The sequence below is a fragment of the Salvelinus namaycush genome, unplaced genomic scaffold (genome assembly GCF_016432855.1).
Source record: "Salvelinus namaycush isolate Seneca unplaced genomic scaffold, SaNama_1.0 Scaffold529, whole genome shotgun sequence".
NCBI classification, from domain to species: domain Eukaryota; kingdom Metazoa; phylum Chordata; class Actinopteri; order Salmoniformes; family Salmonidae; genus Salvelinus; species Salvelinus namaycush.
In genome coordinates this window covers 74,547-98,911 of record NW_024061230.1, presented here as the reverse complement: position 1 = coordinate 98,911, position 24,365 = coordinate 74,547, and the positions used below count along the sequence as shown (strand labels likewise).

The 24,365-nt window shown below is 42.4% G+C and overlaps 1 protein-coding gene across 1 annotated transcript; it reads left to right on the top strand.

The window, feature by feature from the left end:
* The first annotated feature begins 1,259 nt into the window (after positions 1-1,259).
* On the top strand, positions 1,260-22,578 carry LOC120041759 (zinc finger protein 501-like). Its single transcript, XM_038986620.1, has 2 exons — positions 1,260-1,867; positions 21,327-22,578. Exons 1-2 carry the CDS (start codon positions 1,462-1,464, stop codon positions 22,355-22,357), a joined length of 1,437 nt encoding a protein of 478 aa, XP_038842548.1. The 5' UTR covers positions 1,260-1,461; the 3' UTR covers positions 22,358-22,578.
* The last annotated feature ends 1,787 nt before the right edge of the window (positions 22,579-24,365 follow it).

The following is a 24,365-nucleotide window of genomic DNA, read 5'->3' as shown; positions in this document are numbered from 1 at the left end:
ACTTTGTGCATGACACAATACATTTTTCCAACAACTGTTTACAGACAGATTATTTCACTTATAATTCCCTGTATCACAATTCCAGTAGGTCAGAAGTTTACATACACTAAGTTGACTGTGCATTTAAACAGCTTGGAAATGTCCAGATAATTATGTCATGGCTTTAGAAGCTTCTGATAGGCTAACTGACATAACTTGAGTCAATTGGAGGTGTACCTGTGGATGCATTTCAAGGCCTACCTTCAAACTCAGTGCCTCTTTGCTTGACATCATGATAAATCAAAAGAAATCAGCCATACACATGTTACACCGTGTAGGAGCAGTTTGGACCTACTCAGCACTGTTACACCATGTAGGAGCAGTTTGGATCTACTCAGTACTGTTACACCGTGTAGGAGCAGTTTGGACATACTCAGTACTGTTACACCGTGTAGGAGCAGTTTGGACCTACTCAGTACTGTTACACCGTGTAGGAGCAGTTTGGACCTACTCAGTACTGTTACACCGGGTAGGAGCAGTTTGGACCTACTCAGTACTGTTACACCGTGTAGGAGCAGTTTGGACCTACTCAGTACTGTTACACCGTGTAGGAGCAGTTTGGACCTACTCAGTACTGTTACACCGTGTAGGAGCAGTTTGGACCTACTCAGTACTGTTACACCGTGTAGGAGCAGTTTGGACCTACTCAGTACTGTTACACCGTGTAGCAGTTTGGACCTACTCAGTACTGTTACACCGTGTAGGAGCAGTTTGGACCTACTCAGTACTGTTACACCGTGTAGGAGCAGTTTGGACCTACTCAGTACTGTTACACCGTGTAGGAGCAGTTTGGACCTACTCAGTACTGTTACACCGTGTAGGAGCAGTTTGGACCTACTCGGTACTGTTACACCGTGTAGGAGCAGTTTGGACCTACTCAGTACTGTTACACCGTGTAGGAGCAGTTTGGACCTAGCTGCCTTATTGGCATATTATCTGTTTGTTTGATTTCCTGAATGCAGATGTACAGTAGTATGGTAGGGTGTTTGAAATGCTCACTCATTAAAGATATTCGCTAACCAACACATGCTTCTCTTTGTACGTCACAATATAATAATATTATATAATGAAATAAATGAAAACCACTTTTTGTCTAAAAATAAAATAAACTTTTCCCTTGACTGTTATCCTCCCACCCAGCAGATGGCGATGTGCCGGTTTCAGGCAATTCTGCCAGTGTGACGTAAAAATCTAATGGACGGGACGCTTTTTCGACAACAACGTCGAGTTATCCACCTCCGTAGCTTTTAGCCACCCTAGGCGACAATATTCAAGCTCTTTAAACGCTTTCGGTGCATATTATCCACCGTGTTATAAACACACTTGTCGTATCTCCTGGCTAGTTACCCAATTTAATATTGACGCTGTTGTTAGTCAGCTAGCTGGCTGAGTAAATTAGCAGTAGTGCTAGTCTAGTCACTAATGCTAACTAGCTATTTAGCTAACATCCCAACCATGAGCTCAGTAAACGACTCCCCCACTTCTAAAGATGGGATCTGCTGGACGGAGAGAGAAACTATGGGGCTGAACATTGTCGTGAAAGAGGAGAAGGAAGAAGAGGATGTCACAGTAAAAAAAGAAGTAAAGGGTGAGGCTGTTACAGTGAAAGAAGAAGAGTTAGAAGTTAAATTGACAGATGGTGAAGAAGCGTTCAGAGTGGAAGAGGATGTTACAGTAAAAGAAGAGGGGGAAGTAAAAGAGGAGGTGGGGGAGATGACTGTCACAGTGAAAGAAGAGGAAGACGTTTTTGGAATGAAGGAAGTGGGGGAGATAACTGTCACATTGGAAGAAGAAGAAGAGGAGGAGACAGGAGATCTGATTAACAACAGTGAGTAATATCTCAACCAGGGGTACAAACGTAGCAGTTGTTGAACTGATGTGTGGTTTTAAAGGGGCATTCTACTGAGGGTCTACACTTTAATAGTTCTGTGGTGTAGGAATTGTTAAAACTACAAAGAGTGGGGGGCGGCCAACAAAACGTTTATGGATCAAATGCTTCCCGTTATATTTTTCACAACATTTGTAAACATCTGAATATGTCTTCCTGTAGTGCTTTGCTTGACATCACATTAAAAAGTGAAAATCATCTCATGTCTTACTTCAAATGACAAAGAGGACAGAATCAAGACAATGAAGGATAATTTTGATCTGGATGAAATGTATGAAGAAAAAAAAATGACCACATGTTATTTAAAATCCTTAATAGTATTTTGATGCATCAATCTAAGTAACATAATAATAAATAATTCTCATCAGAATCCGTCAGTTTAAACTAGAGATATTGAGAAGCAGCACGTGGGCTGAGTATTAATCCACCTCGTCTGCCTAGGTTGGCCTTCCGCAACTGCTGTGGAAGATGGCCGAGCTACAAATCACATTTTATTTGTCACATGCGCCAAATACAACAGGTGTAGTAGACCTTACAGTGAAATGCTGAATACAGCAGGTGTAGTAGACCTTACAGTGAAATGCTGATTACAACAGGTGTAGTAGACCTTACAGTGAAATGCTGAATACAACAGGTGTAGTAGACCTTACAGTGAAATGCTGAATACAACAGGTGTAGTAGACCTTACAGTGAAATGCTGAATACAGCAGGTGTAGTAGACCTTACAGTGAAATGCTGATTACAACAGGTGTAGTAGACCTTACAGTGAAATGCTGAATACAACAGGTGTAGTAGACCTTACAGTGAAATGCTGAATACAACAGGTGTAGTAGACCTTACAGTGAAATGCTGAATACAACAGGAGTAGTAGACCTTACAGCGAAATGCTGAATATAACAGGTGTAGTAGACCTTACAGTGAAATGCTGAATACAACAGGTGTAGTAGACCATACAGTGAAATGCTGAATACAACAGGTGTAGTAGACCATACAGTGAAATGCTGAATACAACAGGTGTAGTAGACCTTACAGTGAAATGCTGAATACAACAGGTGTAGTAGACCTTACAGTGAAATGCTGAATACAACAGGTGTAGTAGACCTTACAGTGAAATGCTGAATACAACAGGTGTAGTAGACCTTACAGTGAAATGCTGAATAGAACAGGTATAGTAGACCTTACAGTGAAATGCTGAATACAACAGGTGTAGTAGACCTTACAGTGAAATGCTGAATACAACAGGTGTAGTAGACCTTACAGTGAAATGCTGAATACAACAGGTGTAGTAGACCTTACAGTGAAATGCTGACTGACCAGCCCCGAATACAACAGGTGTAGTAGACCTTACAGTGAAATGCTGAATACAACAGGTGTAGTAGACCTTACAGTGAAATGCTGAATACAACAGGTGTAGTAGACCTTACAGTGAAATGCTGAATACAACAGGTGTAGTAGACCTTACAGTGAAATGCTGAATACAACAGGTGTAGTAGACCTTACAGTGAAATGCTGATTACAACAGGTGTAGTAGACCTTACAGTGAAATGCTGAATATAACAGGTGTAGTAGACCTTACAGTGAAATGCTGATTACAACAGGTGTAGTAGACCTTACAGTGAAATGCTGATTACAACAGGTGTAGTAGACCTTACAGTGAAATGCTGAATACAACAGGTGTAGTAGACCTTACAGTGAAATGCTGATTACAACCTTACAGTGAATTGCTTACTTACAAGCCCTTAACCAACAATGCAGATTGAAGAAAAATAAGAGTTAAGAAAAATATTTTGTAAATAAACGAAATAAAAAAAATAAAAGAGCAACAATAAAATAACAATAATGATGATATATACAGGGGGTACCGGTACCGAGTCAATGTGCAGGGGTACAGGTTAGTAATGAGGCTATATACAGGGGGTACCAGTACCGAGTCAATGTGCTGGGGTACAGGTTAGTAATGAGCTTATATACAATGAGTACCGGTACTGAGTCAATGTGCAGGGGTACAGGTTAGTAATGAGGATATATACAGGGGGTACCAGTACCGAGTCAATGTGCTGGGGTACAGGTTAGTAATGAGGTTATATACAATGAGTACCGGTACTGAGTCAATGTGCTGGGGTACAGGTTAGTAATGAGGCTATATACAATGAGTACCGGTACCTTTATCAATGTGCTGGGGTACGGGTTAGTAATGAGGATATATACAGGGGGTACCTGTACCGAGTCAATGTGCTGGGGTACAGGTTAGTAATGAGGCTATATACAGTGAGTACCAGTACCTTTATCAATGTGCTGGGGTACAGGTTAGTAATGAGGCTATATACAGGGGGTACCGGTAACTTTATCAATGTGCTGGGGTACAGGTTAGTAATGAGGCTATATACAGTGAGTACCAGTACTGAGTCAATGTGCAGAGGTACAGGTTAGTAATGAGGCTATATACAATGAGTACCGGTACTGAGTCAACGTGCTGGGGTACAGGTTAGTAATGAGGCTATATACAGGGGGTACCAGTACCGAGTCAGTGTGCTGGGGTACAGGTTAGTAATGAGGCTATATACAATGAGTACCGGTACCTTTATCAATGTGCTGGGGTACAGGTTAGTAATGAGGTTATATACAATGAGTACCGGTACTGAGTCAATGTGCTGGGGTACAGGTTAGTAATGAGGCTATATACAATGAGTACCGGTACCGAGTCAATGTGCTGGGGTACAGGTTAGTAATGAGGTTATATACAGTGAGTACCGCTACCGAGTCAGTGTGCTGGGGTACAGGTTAGTAATGAGGCTATATACAGGGGGTACCGGTACTGAGTCAGTGTGCTGGGGTACAGGTTAGTAATGAGGCTATATACAATGAGTACCGGTACTGAGTCAGTGTGCTGGGGTACAGGTTAGTAATGAGGTTATATACAATGAGTACCAGTACTGAGTCAATGTGCAGGGGTACAGGTTAGTAATGAGGATATATACAGGGGGTACCAGTACCGAGTCAATGTGCTGGGGTACAGGTTAGTAATGAGGTTATATACAATGAGTACCGGTACTGAGTCAATGTGCTGGGGTACAGGTTAGTAATGAGGCTATATACAATGAGTACCGGTACCTTTATCAATGTGCTGGGGTACAGGTTAGTAATGAGGCTATATACAGTGAGTACCAGTACCTTTATCAATGTGCTGGGGTACAGGTTAGTAATGCGGCTATATACAGGGGGTACCGGTAACTTTATCAATGTGCTGGGGTACAGGTTAGTAATGAGGCTATATACAGTGAGTACCAGTACCTTTATCAATGTGCTGGGGTACAGGTTAGTAATGAGGCTATATACAATGAGTACCGGTACCTTTATCAATGTGCTGGGGTACAGGTTAGTAATGAGGCTATATACAGGGGGTACCAGTACCGAGTCAACGTGCTGGGGCACAGGTTAGTAATTTACATTTACATTTACATTTAAGTCATTTAGCAGACGCTCTTATCCAGAGCGACTTACAAATTGGAAAGTTCATACATTTTCATCCTGGTCCCCCCGTGGGAATTGAACCCACAACCCTGGCGTTGCAAGCGCCATGCTCTACCAACTGAGCCACACGGGACCAGTAATGAGGCTATATACAGGGGGTACCAGTACCGAGTCAATGTGCTGGGGTACAGGTTAGTCGAGGTAATTGAGGTAATATGGACATGTAGGTAGGGGTAAAATGACTATGCATAGATAATAAACAGTGAGTAGCAGCAACGTAAAAAAAAAAGGTGTTTGTTAGACCATGAGACATCCTGAAAATCGATCTTCTCACGAAAACGTCTGTAGCGTCCGAACGGTTTGGCCTACAAAACTATAATGACCATTCTATGGAAAAGGGAGCCTCTTTTCTTCCGTTTTGCTCTACGACCCCTTCATCTGAAGGTGACCCATACAAATGGATGGAAGTATGGAGGTATATATTAAATCTTCATCTGAAGGTAACCCATACAAATGTATGGCAGTATGGAGATATATATAGATATTAACCCTTCATCTGAAGGTGACCCATACAAATGAATGGAAGTATGGATATATATATAGATATTTAACCTTCATCTGGAGGTGACCCATACAAATGTATGGACGTATGGAGGTCGTTTTGTGCCAACAAAAATAAGGGGTTAAATATGTGTCCAAAAAACCTAAATATTTCCTGATCTTTCTTATATCTGCTCGATCTAGGACAGACACTTCAAAACCATATTCCTTATTAATAAACATTTTGACTGTCTTTTCTTGCCATTTATGAACGTGTTATTCAATGCGTTTCTATGGGTTATCGTAATAAAGGCCAAATTCGATATTTAATCAAATAATGTTTAAATATTTTGGGGGCGATACCTAAAGGGGTCCTACAATTATAAATCAAATGGCTAAATGATCATAACCATCTTAAAACAATTCCATATGTTAGCTGGGTTTAAAAGTACCAACATTCCCAATGTTGGAAATTATTTATGTCAAACAGTAACACTGTTTCTTTTATTAACCTTTTGTAACACAAGTTGATGTTTTAAATGACCTTTTTCTGTCAGATTTTATGTTTACAAATATGTTTTTGTATGTTTTTCATGTTTTGAACAGTTATTTTCATACATTTCATCCATTCCATGTTATTCATTCAACGGTTTGAGTTTCTGTGATACTCAGGCTGAGAAATTGGCCATTTTCGCTCTCAAAATCAAAACAATTTTAAATAAAAAATTATATTTTATGTTTTAAGTCCACAACGATGCTTACACCACATCAGGAGACCAATGTTGAGGTCTGGGGAAATGTTTTAAATAACCTTTTGGGGTATAGTTACCCTTTAATTAATGCACCTGGCAAGAGGCTATTCATTTAGCTGTGTTTTTGTAGCCCACATGTGATGGTAGAGTTAGTGAAACAAATACCCACTGGATTGATGCCAATAATCATGATATCATTCTGCCGCGTAAGCAGAGGCTAGTTACATTTTACATTTTAGTCATTTAGCAGACGCTCTTATCCAGAGCGACTTACAGTAGAGTGCATACATTTTATTACATACATTTTTATTACATTTTTTTTACATACTGAGACAAGGATATCCCTACCGGCCAAACCCTCCCTAACCCGGACGACGCTATGCCAATTGTGCGTCGCCACACGGACCTCCCGGTTGCGGCCGGCTGCGACAGAGCCTGGGCGCGAACCCAGAGACTCTGGTGGCACAGCTAGCACTGCGATGCAGTGCCCTAGACCACTGCGCCACCCGGGAGGTTTGTAGTTTGTAGTTAACATTTAATTGAGAAGGTTTTTGGGAAGGCCTTTCCATCTACCAGAAGACGTTAGCATCATCGCTAACGGCTATACACAGTGGTAGACGCGCGGACCACACATACACACAGACAGACATCCTCGTTGCCTCTTCACCAAGTTGCAGGAAATACGAATCACTGATGCATTCTGTTCATGTCTTATGATAAACCTGGGTAAATTAATTTGTTTTAAATAAATTTTGTTGATTCCCTACTGGATTTCAAATCATCATTACCACTTCTATGACATGGGATGTTCAAATTCACGAGCATCAAGCTCTCTCCCTCCTCTGTCTACAGAGCACACAAATTGTACCGGGAGGGGGTACAGACTACGTTTCCCTGTCAACATTCACTTTGTGAGGTGCCTCTCCTCTCAATAGATGACTAGAATATGCATATGGTTCATTCTAGCAGGAGAGGGATCGACAGACTACGTTTCCCTGTCAACAGGTCTTTCCTCTCAATAGATGACTAGAATATGCATATGGTTCATTCTAGCAGGAGAGGGCTCTACAGACTAGCCAATTTAAACTGTTTGATGAAAAGTATACCTAGTAATATGAAGTGGATAAAATAGTGGGCTGAAAATGAGTGGTAACTGGCTGATTAGCCGACGGCCAGCGCTGATGGAAAACACAGAGTTCAGTACAATAACATACGTTATAGTATATTCAACTATAATGTGTATTGAACTCTACACTACTGTACTTTACTGAGCTATACTCCACTTTTCTGTACAGTACTCTACTGTACTCTACTGTACTCTGCTCTACTGTGCTGTGCTGTACTCTACTGAGCTCTACTCTACTGTACTGTGCTGTACTCTACTGTACAGTACTCTACTGAGCTCTACTCTACTGTACTGTGCTGTACTCTACTGTACTGTACTCTACAGTACTCTACTGTACTCTGCTGTACTCTGCTGTACTCTACTGTGCTCTACTGTACTGTGCTGTACTCTACTGTACTGTACTCTACAGTACTCTACTGTACTCTGCTGTACTCTACTGTGCTCTACTGTACTGTGCTGTACTGTACTGTGCTCTACAGTACTCTGCTGTACTCTACTGTCCAAACTTGTGAACCCAACTGTGGTTTGTGAATACTATGATTTCACATTGTAGCCAATTCAATTGCAGAAATTCCATTACTGTTTTTCCAGAAATGTCGATTTGTAAATCTTAATACTCTAAACCACAATATAAACGTGTAAAGTGTTGGTCCCATGTTTCATGAGCTGAAATAAAAGATCACAGAAATGTTATTTCTCTATAATGTTGTGCACAAATTTGTTTACATCCCTGTCAGTGACCATTTCTCCTTTCCCAAGATCCACCCACCTGACAGGTGTGTCATTGGGTAAACATCATTACACAGGTGCACTTTGTGCTGAGGAAAATAAAAGGCCACTCTAAAATGCCACAGATGTCTCAAGTTTTGAGTGAGCGTGCAATTGGCTTGTTGACTGCAGGAATATCCACCAGAGCTGTTGCCAGAAAATGGAATGTTCATTTCTCTACCATAAGCCGCCTCCAACTTTGTTTTTGAGAATATGGCAGTACGTCCAACCGGCCTCACAACCGCAGACTACGTGTAACCACACCAGTCCAGGACCTCCACATCCAGCTTCTTCACCAGCGGGATCGTCTGAGACCAGCCACCCGGAAAAGCTGATGAAACTGTGGGAAACTGTGCACAACCAAAGAATTTCTGCACAAACTGTCAGAAACCGTCTCAGGGAAGCTCATCTGCATGCTCATCATCCTCACCAGGGTCTTGACCTGACTGCAGTTCGGCGTCGTGACCGACTCCAGTGGAAAAATGCTCACCTTCATTGGCGACTGGCAAGCTGGAGAAGTGGGCTTTTCACGGATAAATTCCAGTTTCAACTGTATCCGGCAGACAGTGTGGCGTTTATGGCATCGTGTGGGCGAGCGGTTTGCTAATGTCAAGGAATTGCATTTTATCGATGGAAATTTGAATGCACAGAGATACCATGACAAGATCCTGAGGCCCGTTGTCGTGCCATTCATCCACCGCCCTCACCTCATGTTTCAGCATGATGAGATCCTGAGGCCCGTCGTCATGCCATTCATCCACCGCCGTCACCTCATGTTTCAGCATGATAATGCACTGCCCCATGTCGCAAGGATCTGTACACAATTCCTGGAAGCTGAACATGTCCCGGTTCTTCCATGGCCTGCAGACTCACCAGACATGTCACCCATTGAATATGTTTGGGATGCTCTGGATCGACCTGCATACTCACCAGACATGTCACCCATTGAATATGTTTGGGATGCTCTGGATCGACCTGCATACTCACCAGACATGTCACCCATTGAGCATGTTTGGGATGCTCTGGATTGACATGTACAACAGCGTGTTCCAGTTCCCGCCATTATCCAGCACCTCTTGCACAGCCATTGAAGAGGAGTGGGACAACAGTCCAGAGGCTACAATCAACAGGCGGATCAACTCTATGTGAAGGAGATGTTGTGTTGCGCTGCATGAGGCAAAATGGTGGTCACACCAGATACTGACTGGTTTTCTGATCCACAACCCTTTCTTTAAGGTATCTGTGACCAACAGATGCATATCTGTATTCCCAGTCATGTGAAATCCATACATTAGGCCCTAATGAATTTATTTAAATTGACTGATTTCCTAATATGAACTGTAGCTCAGTAAAATGTTTGAAAATGTTGCCTGTTGCGTTTTATATTTTTGTTCTGTCTATTCAAATTGTACAGTACAACCGAGTCATGTCTTCAAATCAAATTGTATTTGTCACATACACACGGTTAGCAGATGTTAATGCGAGTGTAGCGAAATGCTTGTGCTTCTAGTTCCGACCGTGCAGTAATATTTAACAAGTAATCTAACAATTTCACAACAACTACCTTATACACACAAGTGTAAAGGAATGAATAAGAATATGTACATATAAATATATAGATGAGCGATGGCTGAACGGCATAGGCAAGATGCAGTAGATGGTATAGAGGACAGTATATACATATGAGATGAGTAATGTAGGGTATGTAAACATTATATGAAGTGGAATAGTTTAAAGTGACTAGTGATACATTTATTACATCCAATTTTTAATTATTAAAGTGGCTAGAGATTGAGTCAGTATGTTGGCAGCAGTCTCTCAATGTCAGTGGTAAAACTAACAGTGACTCCATGATTGCACTTTAACCTGGATATGGTCACATCATGTTGCCCTTCAGAGGAAATGCCTCGTCTCCCACCAGAACATATAGGCTTGGCGTTTGGCTCCCAGTTACCTTGGTAACGGCAGTTGTCCTGTAAGCCAATAAAAACACACTATTTAAACGGCAGTTGTCCTGTAAGCCAATAAAAACACACTATTTAAACGGCAGTTGTCCTGTAAGCCAATAAAAACACACTATTTAAACGGCAGTTGTCCTGTAAGCCAATAAAAACACACTATTTAAACGGCAGTTGTCCTGTAAGCCAATAAAAACACACTATTTAAACGCCTGTTGTTATGCATTAGTTTGGCTTAATGTTTGGGGATTAACGGATTACATGTCATTGATTACAACAACAGAAAACCTGTAACTGCAATTCGTTACATTGCAATCAGACTACAGAGATTATTTTAAAAACTGAATGATTTTTTCTAGTTACTTAAACATTCAGAAAGGATGTTTGCAAAAAAAAATGTTTTGTTGACAAACCCCTATGGAACAATCCTTGGATAGCTTTTCAGAATTCACCGGTTAAATTGGCCTGGAAAACTAATGGCATAGAAACTGTAAATGACTTGGTAATAGGAAATACAATTATTTACATTTATAGAATAAAAAAAAAAAATACATTTTGGACTGACCAATGTAGACATTTTTCAAATACATGCAACTTAAAAGTTTTATATCACAAAATGCCAATTTCAAATCGTTTGGACATCAGAGCAACCTTGAGGGAATATTGTTTGAGTCCAAGTCTAAGTCCAGTAGGCTTCTGAACAGCTTCTAACCCCAAGCCATAAGACTCCTGAACAGCTAATTAAAGGGTTACCCAGACCCTTCTTTTACGCTGCTGCTACTCTCTGTTTATTATCTATTCGTAGTCACTTTAACTCTACGTACATATTACATCAATTACCTCAACTAACCGGTGCCCCCGCACATTGACTCTGTACTGGTACCCCCTGTATATAGCCTCCACATTGACTCTGTACTGGTACCCCCTGTATATAGCCTCCACATTGACTCTGTACTGGTACCTCCCTGTATATAGCCTCCACATTGACTCTGTACTGGTACCTCCCTGTATATAGCCTCCACATTGACTCTGTACTGGCACCCACTGTATATAGTCTCCACATTGACTCTGTACCGGTACCCCCTGTATATAGCTTCCACATTGACTCTGTACCGGTACCCCCTGTATATAGCCTCTACATTGACTCTGTACTGGTACCCCCTGTATATAGCCTCCACATTGACTCTGTACTGGTCCCCCCTGTATATAGCCTCCACATTGACTCTGTACTGGTCCCCCCTGTATATAGCCTCCACATTGACTCTGTACTGTTACCCCCTGTATATAGCCTCCACATTGACTCTGTACTGGTACCCCCTGTATATAGCCTCCACATTGACTCTGTACTGGTACCCCCTGTATATAGCCTCCACATTGACTCTGTACTGGTCCCCCCTGTATATTGCCTCCACATTGACTCTGTACTGGTCCCCCCTGTATATAGCCTCCACATTGACTCTGTACTGGTACCCCCTGTATATAGCCTCCACATTGACTCTGTACTGGTCCCCCCTGTATATAGCCTCCACATTGACTCTGTACTGGTACCCCCTGTATATAGCCTCCACATTGACTCTGTACTGGTACCCCCTGTATATAGCCTCCACATTGACTCTGTACTGGTACCCCCTGTACAGTGTGGAGAACAAGTATTTGATACACTGCCGATTTTGCAGGTTTTCCTACTTACAAAGCATGTAGAGGTCTGTAATTTTTTATCATAGGTACACTTCAACTGTGAGAGACGGAATCTAAAACAAAAATCCAGAAAATCACATTGTATGATTTTTAAGTAATTCATTTGCATTAATGCCCAATGCGTTTCTATCGGCTTATTTTGGACCTGAACTTGTCGGCTGCCTTCACGCCGTTGGGACAACTCCCATTGTTAGGGCGAAGGAGAATCTTGTCATAATATTCAGATCTCTGATAGTATTTTCTGTTGGTCACATCATTTTACTGTTTGGAAAAAAAATGTAACGGTTTGTTAACCGCTTAATGAGGGGTTGGTTAGTCGGCATCAAAATGTATCTACATTTGTATCCCTAGACAAAATATCTTTCTGAAACAGAAATGTCTCTAATAATCATGTTTACATGGACACATCCGAGGTCAGTTTACCTGATGACACTGATAAATGCAGAAATATCGCCTTTTCAAAATATATCTTCTGCCACAGCTACTATGTTATTTTTGTGAAGCATATTTGATTCTGAGTTCAGACAATACTGTATAACGTTATGTGAAAACGACTTCTGAGATGCAAACATTTAGTTGTTTCCTTTAAAGGCTTGCTTGGCTGGTTAGTTGTTTCGGGGCTTTAAAGGCTTGGCTGGTGCACATGCACAGCTGGAATGCAGAATAAGGTGTTTACATGTCCTGATAATTAACTTAACCCCTTATGTACCGTTCTAACCCCATCTTAACCCCTTATGTACCGTTCTAACCCCATCTGAACCCCTTATGTACCGTTCTAACCCCATCTTAACCCCTTATGTACCGTTCTAACCCCATCTTAACCCCTTATGTACCGTTCTAACCCCACCTTCACCCCTTATGTACCGTTCTCACCCCATCTTAACCCCTTATGTACCGTTCTAACCCCATCTTAACCCCTTATGTACCATTCTAACCCCATCTTAACCCCTTATGTACCGTTCTAACCCCATCTAAACCCCTTATGTACCGTTCTAGCCCCATCTTAACCCCTTATGTACCATTCCAACCCCATCTTAACCCCTTATGTACCGTTCTAGCCCCGTCTTAACCCCTTATGTACCGTTCTAACCTCGTCTTAACCCCTTATGTACCGTTCTAACCTCGTCTTAACCCCTTATGTACCGTTCTAACCCCATCTTAACCCCTTATGTACCGTTCTCACCCCATCTTAACCCCTTATGTACCGTTCTCACCCCATCTTAACCCCTTATGTACCGTTCTAACCCCATCTTAACCCCTTATGTACCGTTCTCACCCCATCTTAACCCCTTATGTACCGTTCTCACCCCATCTTAACCCCTTATGTACCGTTCTAACCCCATCTTAACCCCTTATGTACCGTTCTAACCCCATCTTAACCCCTTATGTACCGTTCTAACCCCATCTTAACCCCTTATGTACCGTTCTAACCCCATCTTAACCCCTTATGTACCGTTCTAACCCCATCTGAACCCCTTATGTACCGTTCTAACCCCATCTTAACCCCTTATGTACCGTTCTAACCCCATCTTAACCCCTTATGTACCGTTCTCACCCCATCTTAACCCCTTATGTACCATTCTAACCCCATCTTAACCCCTTATGTACCGTTCTAACCCCACCTTCACCCCTTATGTACCGTTCTCACCCCATCTTAACCCCTTATGTACCGTTCTAACCCCATCTTAACCCCTTATGTACCGTTCTAGCCCCATCTTAACCCCTTATGTACATTTTTAACCCCATCTTAACCCCTTATGTACCGTTCTAGCCCCATCTTAACCCCTTATGTACCATTCTAGCCCCATCTTAACCCCTTATGTACCGTTCTAACCCCATCTTAACCCCTTATGTACCGTTCTAACCCCATCTTAACCCCTTATGTACCGTTCTAACCCCATCTTAACCCCTTATGTACCATTCTAACCCCATCTTAACCCCTTATGTACCATTCTAACCCCATCTTAACCCCTTATGTACCATTCTAACCCCATCTTAACCCCTTATGTACCGTTCTAGCCCCATCTTAACCCCTTATGTACCATTCTAACCCCATCTTAACCCCTTATGTACCGTTCTAACCTCATCTTAACCCCTTATGTACCGTTCTAACCTCATCTTAACCCCTTATGTACCGTTCTAGCCCCGTCTTAACCCCTTATGTACCGTTCTAACCTCGTCTTAACCCCTTATGTACCGTTCTAACCTCGTCTTAACCCCTTATGTACCGTTCTAACCCCGTCTTAACCCCTTATGTACCGTTCTAACCCCATCTTAACCTCTTATGTACCGTTCTAACCCCATCTTAACCCCTTATGTACCGTTCTCACCCCATCTTAACCCCTTATGTACCGTTCTAACCCCATCTTAACCCCTTATGTACCGTTCTCACCCCATCTTAACCCCTTATGTACCGTTCTCACCCCATCTTAACCCCTTATGTACCGTTCTAACCCCATCTTAACCCCTTATGTACCGTTCTAACCCCATCTTAACCCCTTATGTACCGTTCTAACCCCATCTTAACCCCTTATGTACCGTTCTAACCCCATCTTAACCCCTTATGTACCGTTCTAACCTTATCTTAACCCCTTATGTACCATTCTAACCCCATCTTAACCCCTTGTGTACCGTTCTAACCCCGTCTTAACCCCTTATGTACCGTTCTAGCCCCGTCTTAACCCCTTATGTACCGTTCTAACCCCGTCTTAACCCCTTATGTACCGTTCTAACCCCGTCTTAACCCCTTATGTACCGTTCTAACCCCATCTTAACCCCTTATGTACCGTTCTAACCCCATCTTAACCCCTTATGTACCGTTCTAACCCCATCTTAACCCCTTATGTACCGTTCTAACCCCATCTTAACCCCTTATGTACCGTTCTCACCCCATCTTAACCCCTTATGTACCGTTCTCACCCCATCTTAACCCCTTATGTACCGTTCTCACCCCATCTTAACCCCTTATGTACCGTTCTAACCCCATCTTAACCCCTTTTGTACCGTTCTAACCTCATCTTAACCCCTTATGTACCGTTCTCACCCCATCTTAACCCCTTATGTACCGTTCTCACCCCATCTTAACCCCTTATGTACCGTTCTCACCCCATCTTAACCCCTTATGTACCGTTCTAGCCGCATCTTAACCCCTTATGTACCTTTCTAACCCCATCTTAACCCCTTATGTACCATTCTAACCCCATCTTAACCCCTTATGTACCGTTCTAACCCCATCTTAACCCCTTATGTACCCTTCTATCCCCATCTTAACCCCTTATGTACCTTTCTAACCCCATCTTAACCCCTTATGTACCATTCTAACCCCATCTTAACCCCTTATGTACCATTCTAACCCCATCTTAACCCCTTATGTACCCTTCTATCCCCACCTTAACCCCTTATGTACCGTTCTCACCCCATCTTAACCCCTTATGTACCGTTCTAACCCCATCTTAACCCCTTATGTACCGTTCTAACCCCATCTTAACCCCTTATGTACCGTTCTAACCCCATCTTAACCCCTTATGTACCGTTCTCACCCCATCTTAACCCCTTATGTACCGTTCTCACCCCATCTTAACCCCTTATGTACCGTTCTAACCTTATCTTAACCCCTTATGTACCGTTCTAACCTCATCTTAACCCCTTATGTACCGTTCTAACCCCATCTTAACCCCTTATGTACCGTTCTAACCCCATCTTAACCCCTTATGTACCGTTCTAACCCCATCTTAACCCCTTATGTACCGTTCTCACCCCATCTTAACCCCTTATGTACCGTTCTCACCCCATCTTAACCCCTTATGTACCGTTCTCACCCCATCTTAACCCCTTATGTACCGTTCTAACCCCATCTTAACCCCTTATGTACCGTTCTCACCCCATCTTAACCCCTTATGTACCGTTCTAACCTTATCTTAACCCCTTATGTACCGTTCTAGCCGCATCTTAACCCCTTATGTACCATTCTAACCCCATCTTAACCCCTTATGTACCGTTCTAACCTCATCTTAACCCCTTATGTACCGTTCTAGCCCCGTCTTAACCCCTTATGTACCGTTCTAACCTCGTCTTAACCCCTTATGTACCGTTCTAACCTCGTCTTAACCCCTTATGTACCGTTCTAACCCCGTCTTAACCCCTTATGTACCGTTCTAACCCCATCTTAACCTCTTATGTACCGTTCTAACCCCATCTTAACCCCTTATGTACCGTTCTCACCCCATCTTAACCCCTTATGTACCGTTCTAACCCCATCTTAACCCCTTATGTACCGTTCCCACCCCATCTTAACCCCTTATGTACCGTTCTCACCCCATCTTAACCCCTTATGTACCGTTCTAACCCCATCTTAACCCCTTATGTACCGTTCTAACCACATCTTAACCCCTTATGTACCGTTCTAACCCCATCTTAACCCCTTATGTACCGTTCTCACCCCATCTTAACCCCTTATGTACCGTTCTAACCCCATCTTAACCCCTTTTGTACCGTTCTAACCTCATCTTAACCCCTTATGTACCGTTCTCACCCCATCTTAACCCCTTATGTACCGTTCTCACCCCATCTTAACCCCTTATGTACCGTTCTCACCCCATCTTAACCCCTTATGTACCGTTCTAGCCGCATCTTAACCCCTTATGTACCTTTCTAACCCCATCTTAACCCCTTATGTACCATTCTAACCCCATCTTAACCCCTTATGTACCGTTCTAACCCCATCTTAACCCCTTATGTACCCTTCTATCCCCATCTTAACCCCTTATGTACCTTTCTAACCCCATCTTAACCCCTTATGTACCATTCTAACCCCATCTTAACCCCTTATGTACCCTTCTATCCCCACCTTAACCCCTTATGTACCGTTCTCACCCCATCTTAACCCCTTATGTACCGTTCTAACCCCATCTTAACCCCTTATGTACCGTTCTAACCCCATCTTAACCTCTTATGTACCGTTCTAACCCCATCTTAACCCCTTATGTACCGTTCTCACCCCATCTTAACCCCTTATGTACCGTTCTCACCCCATCTTAACCCCTTATGTACCGTTCTAACCCCATCTTAACCCCTTATGTACCGTTCTAACCACATCTTAACCCCTTATGTACCGTTCTAACCCCATCTTAACCCCTTATGTACCGTTCTAACCCCATCTTAACCCCTTATGTACCGTTCTAACCCCATCTGAACCCCTTATGTACCGTTCTAACCCCATCTTAGCCCCTTATGTACCGTTCTAACCCCATCTTAACCCCTTATGTACCGTTCTAACCCCATCTTAACCCCTTATGTACCGTTCTAACCCCATCTTAACCCCTTATGTACCGTTCTAACCCCATCTTAACCCCTTTTGTACCGTTCTAACCTCATCTTAACCCCTTATGTACCGTTCTCACCCCATCTTAACCCCTTATGTACCGTTCTCACCCCATCTTAACCCCTTATGTACCGTTCTCACCCCATCTTAACCCCTTATGTACCGTTCTAGCCGCATCTTAACCCCTTATGTACCTTTCTAACCCCATCTTAACCCCTTATGTACCATTCTAACCCCATCTTAACCCCTTATGTACCGTTCTAACCCCATCTTAACCCCTTATGTACCCTTCTATCCCCATCTTAACCCCTTATGTACCTTTCTAACCCCATCTTAACCCCTTATGTACCATTCTAACCCCATCTTAACCCCTTATGTACCATTCTAACCCCATCTTAACCCCTTATGTACCCTTCTATCCCCACCTTAACCCCTTATGTACCGTTCTCACCCCATCTTAACCCCTTATGTACCGTTCTAACCCCATCTTAACCCCTTATGTACCGTTCTAACCCCATCTTAACCTCTTATGTACCGTTCTAACCCCATCTTAACCCCTTATGTACCGTTCTCACCCCATCTTAACCCCTTATGTACCGTTCTCACCCCATCTTAACCCCTTATGTACCGTTCTAACCTTATCTTAACCCCTTATGTACCGTTCTAACCTCATCTTAACCCCTTATGTACCGTTCTAACCCCATCTTAACCCCTTATGTACCGTTCTAACCCCATCTTAACCCCTTATGTACCGTTCTAACCCCATCTTAACCCCTTATGTACCGTTCTCACCCCATCTTAACCCCTTATGTACCGTTCTCACCCCATCTTAACCCCTTATGTACCGTTCTCACCCCATCTTAACCCCTTATGTACCGTTCTAACCCCATCTTAACCCCTTATGTACCGTTCTCACCCCATCTTAACCCCTTATGTACCGTTCTAACCTTATCTTAACCCCTTATGTACCGTTCTAGCCGCATCTTAACCCCTTATGTACCATTCTAACCCCATCTTAACCCCTTATGTACCGTTCTAACCTCATCTTAACCCCTTATGTACCGTTCTAGCCCCGTCTTAACCCCTTATGTACCGTTCTAACCTCGTCTTAACCCCTTATGTACCGTTCTAACCTCGTCTTAACCCCTTATGTACCGTTCTAACCCCGTCTTAACCCCTTATGTACCGTTCTAACCCCATCTTAACCTCTTATGTACCGTTCTAACCCCATCTTAACCCCTTATGTACCGTTCTCACCCCATCTTAACCCCTTATGTACCGTTCTAACCCCATCTTAACCCCTTATGTACCGTTCCCACCCCATCTTAACCCCTTATGTACCGTTCTCACCCCATCTTAACCCCTTATGTACCGTTCTAACCCCATCTTAACCCCTTATGTACCGTTCTAACCACATCTTAACCCCTTATGTACCGTTCTAACCCCATCTTAACCCCTTATGTACCGTTCTCACCCCATCTTAACCCCTTATGTACCGTTCTAACCCCATCTTAACCCCTTTTGTACCGTTCTAACCTCATCTTAACCCCTTATGTACCGTTCTCACCCCATCTTAACCCCTTATGTACCGTTCTCACCCCATCTTAACCCCTTATGTACCGTTCTCACCCCATCTTAACCCCTTATGTACCGTTCTAGCCGCATCTTAACCCCTTATGTACCTTTCTAACCCCATCTTAACCCCTTATGTACCATTCTAACCCCATCTTAACCCCTTATGTACCGTTCTAACCCCATCTTAACCCCTTATGTACCCTTCTATCCCCATCTTAACCCCTTATGTACCTTTCTAACCCCATCTTAACCCCTTATGTACCATTCTAACCCCATCTTAACCCCTTATGTACCCTTCTATCCCCACCTTAACCCCTTATGTACCGTTCTCACCCCATCTTAACCCCTTATGTACCGTTCTAACCCCATCTTAACCCCTTATGTACCGTTCTAACCCCATCTTAACCTCTTATGTACCGTTCTAACCCCATCTTAACCCCTTATGTACCGTTCTCACCCCATCTTAACCCCTTATGTACCGTTCTCACCCCATCTTAACCCCTTATGTACCGTTCTAACCCCATCTTAACCCCTTATGTACCGTTCTAACCACATCTTAACCCCTTATGTACCGTTCTAACCCCATCTTAACCCCTTATGTACCGTTCTAACCCCATCTTAACCCCTTATGTACCGTTCTAACCCCATCTGAACCCCTTATGTACCGTTCTAACCCCATCTTAGCCCCTTATGTACCGTTCTAACCCCATCTTAACCCCTTATGTACCGTTCTAACCCCATCTTAACCCCTTATGTACCGTTCTAACCCCATCTTAACCCCTTATGTACCGTTCTAACCCCATCTTAACCCCTTATGTACCGTTCTAACCCCGTCTTAACCCCTTATGTACCGTTCTAACCCCATCTTAACCCCTTATGTACCATTCTAACCCCATCTTAACCCCTTTATGTACCGTTCTAACCCCATCTTAACCCCTTATGTACCGTTCTAACCTTATCTTAACCCCTTATGTACCATTCTAACCCCATCTTAACCCCTTATGTACCGTTCTAACCTTATCTTAACCCCTTATGTACCATTCTAACCCCATCTTAACCCCTTATGTACCGTTCTAACCCCATCTTAATCCCTTATGTACCATTCTAACCCCATCTTAACCCCTTTATGTACCGTTCTAACCCCATCTTAACCCCTTATGTACCATTCTAGCCCCATCTTAACCCCTTATATACCATTCTAGCCCCATCTTAACCCCTTATGTACCATTCTAGCCCCATCTTAACCCCTTATGTACCGTTCTAACCTTATCTTAACCCCTTATGTACCATTTTAACCCCATCTTAACCCCTTATGTACCGTTCTAACCCCATCTTAACCCCTTATGTACCATTCTAACCCCATCTTAACCCCTTATGTACCGTTCTAACCCCATCTTAACCCCCTATGTACCATTCTAACCCCATCTTAACCCCCTATGTACCATTCTAACCCCTTATGTACCGTTCTAACCTTATCTTAACCCCTTATGTACCATTTTAACCCCATCTTAACCCCTTATGTACCGTTCTAACCCCATCTTAACCCCTTATGTACCGTTCTAGTAACAACCCAACAATTGGTTACTAGCTGTCATTATAGCAGGTAAAGGGAGATTACATTTGAATAAATGCATATTTTCATACATTTCTATTGAATAATAAATCACCAGAATAAGTTCAATAGATATTTTCTTTTACATACAAAATGCAGAGAGCAGAGAGGCGGATAGCAAAGGGTTTGAACAAGTCCCTGCTGATATATTATATATTTGACTAGAAGCATTGGGTAATAATGTCTAGATGCTTTTGTTCCAGTGGAGATTAGTTGATGAATTTCCTGTAAGGGCTGTGGGACAGTGGAGATTAGTTGATGAATTGCCTGGCTGGGCTGTGGGACAGTGGAGATTAGTTGATACATTGCCTGGCTGGGCTGTGGGACAGTGGAGATACAGTTGATGAATTACCTGGCTGGGCTGTGGGACAGTGGATGTGTAGGAATGATTAAAATAGAACTGTTAACAGCCATTACCCGGGTAGTATTGTGATTAACTAACGGCTATTAACCAATCGGCATCAAGGATCCAAATGTACGGTTTATAATGAGTCTAGATTAAACCTCATAGGAAGACAGTTTTATCATGTGGAGGTTTCATTCAGGTCTCTGTTTAACCAAATACTCTGTCTTTGGCAGGAGAGAGACCAGACTCTCACTCTGACAGCAGTAAGAGTGCTTCAGGGGAACCAGACCCAGAGACTCCCAAACCAGTGAGACGACTCGACTGCTCCCAGTGTAATAAGAGTTTTAAGTTGTCACGGTACCTAAAAATACATCAGAGGACACACACAAGGGAGAAACCTTTTCTCTGCGCCCAGTGTGGAAAGAGTTTTACCCAGTTATGGAGCCTGAACAAACATAATAGAATACACACAGGAGAAAAGCCTTACCGCTGTTCCCATTGTGGAAATAATTTTAGGTCGTTAGATAAGCTGAAGGAGCATGAGAGGACACACACAGGGGAGAAACCATACCATTGCTCCTTGTGTGGAACGAGTTTTACCCAGTTAGGAAGCCTGAAAGAGCATGAAAGGAAACACTCAGGAGAAAAGTCTTTCCAATGTTCCCAGTGTGGAAAGAGATTTTTACGATCGCAGCAACTAAAATCACATGAGAGGATACACACAGGGGAGAAACCATACCACTGCTCCCAGTGTGAAAAGAGTTTTACCCAGTTAGGGAGCCTGAACAAACATAATAGAATACACACAGGAGAAAAGCCTTATCCCTGTGCCTATTGTCCAAAGAGATTTTCAGGATCACAGGATCTAAAATCACACGAGAGGACACACACAGGGGAGAAACCATACCACTGCTCCCAGTGTGAAAAGAGTTTTGCACAGTCAGGGAGCCTGAACAAACATAATAGAATACACACAGGAGAAAAGCCTTACCCCTGTGCCCATTGTGGAAAGAGATTTTCACGATCACAGGACCTAAAATCACATGAGCGGACACACACAGGAGAAAAGCCCTACCCCTGTGCCCATTGTAGAAAGAGATTTTCACAATCACATGACCTAAAATCACACGAGAAAACACACACAGGAGAGATACCTTACCATTGTTCCCTGTGTGGAAATTATTTTTTCCATTTAGGAAGTCTGCGCAAACATAATAAGAGAAAACACTCTGGAGATGTGTGTACCGATGTTCCCATTGCATAATGAATATCAGGTTGTTAAATAAAAAATACATTTTCCCAGACAGAAGACCTGAAATCACATCATAGAATAGACAGGCAGTGTTCTGACTTATGTTTGACTGTTGTTTTATGCCACATTAAATCATATTGTTTATATGAAATCATTCTCTAGAATAGGCCTGTTTTTAGTTTTTGAGACAGGATTATGTCTAAAATCAGATTACAATTTAAAATGTATTTTATTTTGATTCTACACTTTGATATATTGGATACATGTAAGAAACCTTACATGTTCATGATATGATTTGGATATTATAAAAATGTAAATTATAAAATGGATGAATATTGTGTGTATTTCTTGATTCTAACCTTAAAACCTAATTTAGTTGTTTGGTTTACAGCGTGTCAGTCAGAACTTCAGGAGAGGTCTCTTCTAGAGGTCGACCGATTATGATTTTTCAATACCGATACCGATTATTGGAGGACCAGAAATGCCGGTGCCGATTAATCGGCCGATTTTTATTTTTATTTTATTTTTTAAATAATGACAAATACAACAATACTCAACGAACACTTATTTTAACTTAATATAATACATCAATAAAATTCAATTTAGCCTCAAATAAATAATGAAACATGTTCAATTTGGTTTAAATAATGCAAAAAGCAAAGTGTTGGAGAAGAAAGTAAAAGTGCAATATGTGCCATGTAAGAAAGCTAACGTTTAAGTTCCTTGCTCAGAACATGAGAACATATGAAAACTGGTGGTTCCTTTTAACATGAGTCTTCAATATTCCCATGTAAGAAGTTTTAGGTTGTAGTTATTATAAGAATTATAGGACTTTTTCTCTCTATACCATTTGTATTTCATATACCTTTGACTATTGGATGTTCTTATAGGCACTTTAGTATTGCCAATGTAACTGTATAGCTTCTGTCCCTCTCCTCGCCCCTACCTGGGCTCGAACCAGGAACACATCGACAACAGCCACCCTCGAAGCAGCGTTACCCATCGCTCCACAAAAGCCGCGGGCGGCCCTTGCAGAGCAAGGGGAACAACCACTCCAAGTCTCAGAGCGAGTGACGTTTGAAACGCTATTAGCGCGCACCCCGCTAACTAGCTAGCCATTTCATATCGGTTACACCAGCCTCATCTCAGGAGTTGATGGTCTTGAAGTCATAAACAGCAGAGCTGCTGGCAAAACGCACCAAAGTCCTGTTTGAATGAATGCTTACGAGCCTGCTGGTGCCTACCATCACCCAGTCAGACTGCTCTATCAAATCATAGACTTAATTATAACATAATAACACACAGAAATACGAGCCTTAGGTCATTAATATGGTCGAATCCGGAAACTATCATCTCGAAAACGAGACGTTTATTCTTTCAGTGAAATACGGAACCGTTCCGTATTTTATCTAACGGGTGGCATCGCTATGTCTAAATATTCCTGTTACATTGCACAACCTTCAATGTTATGTCATAATTACGTAAAACTCTGGCAAATTAGGCGACCCAAACTGTTGCATATACACTGACTCTGCGTGCAATGAACGCAAGCGAAGTGACACAATTTCACCTGGTTAATATTGCCTGCTAACCTGGATGTCTTTCAGCTAAATATGCAGGTGTAAAAATATATACTTCTGTGTATTGATTTTAAGAAAGGCATTGATGTTTATGGTTAGGTACACATTGGAGCAACGATACGCATCGCATCGATTACATGCAACGCAGGACACGCTAGATAAACTAGTAATATCATCAACCATGTGTAGTTAACTAGTGATTATGATTGATTGATTGATTGTTTTTTATAAGATAAGTTTAATGCTAGCTAGCAACTTACCTTGGCTTACTGCATTCGCATAACAGGCAGGCTCCTCGTGGAGTGCAATGTAATCAGGTGGTTAGAGCGTTGGACTAGTTAACTGTAAGGTTGCAAGATTGAATCCCCCGAGCTGACAAGGTAAAAATCTGTCGTTCTGCCCCTGAACGAGGCACTGTTCCTAGGCCGTCATTGAAAATA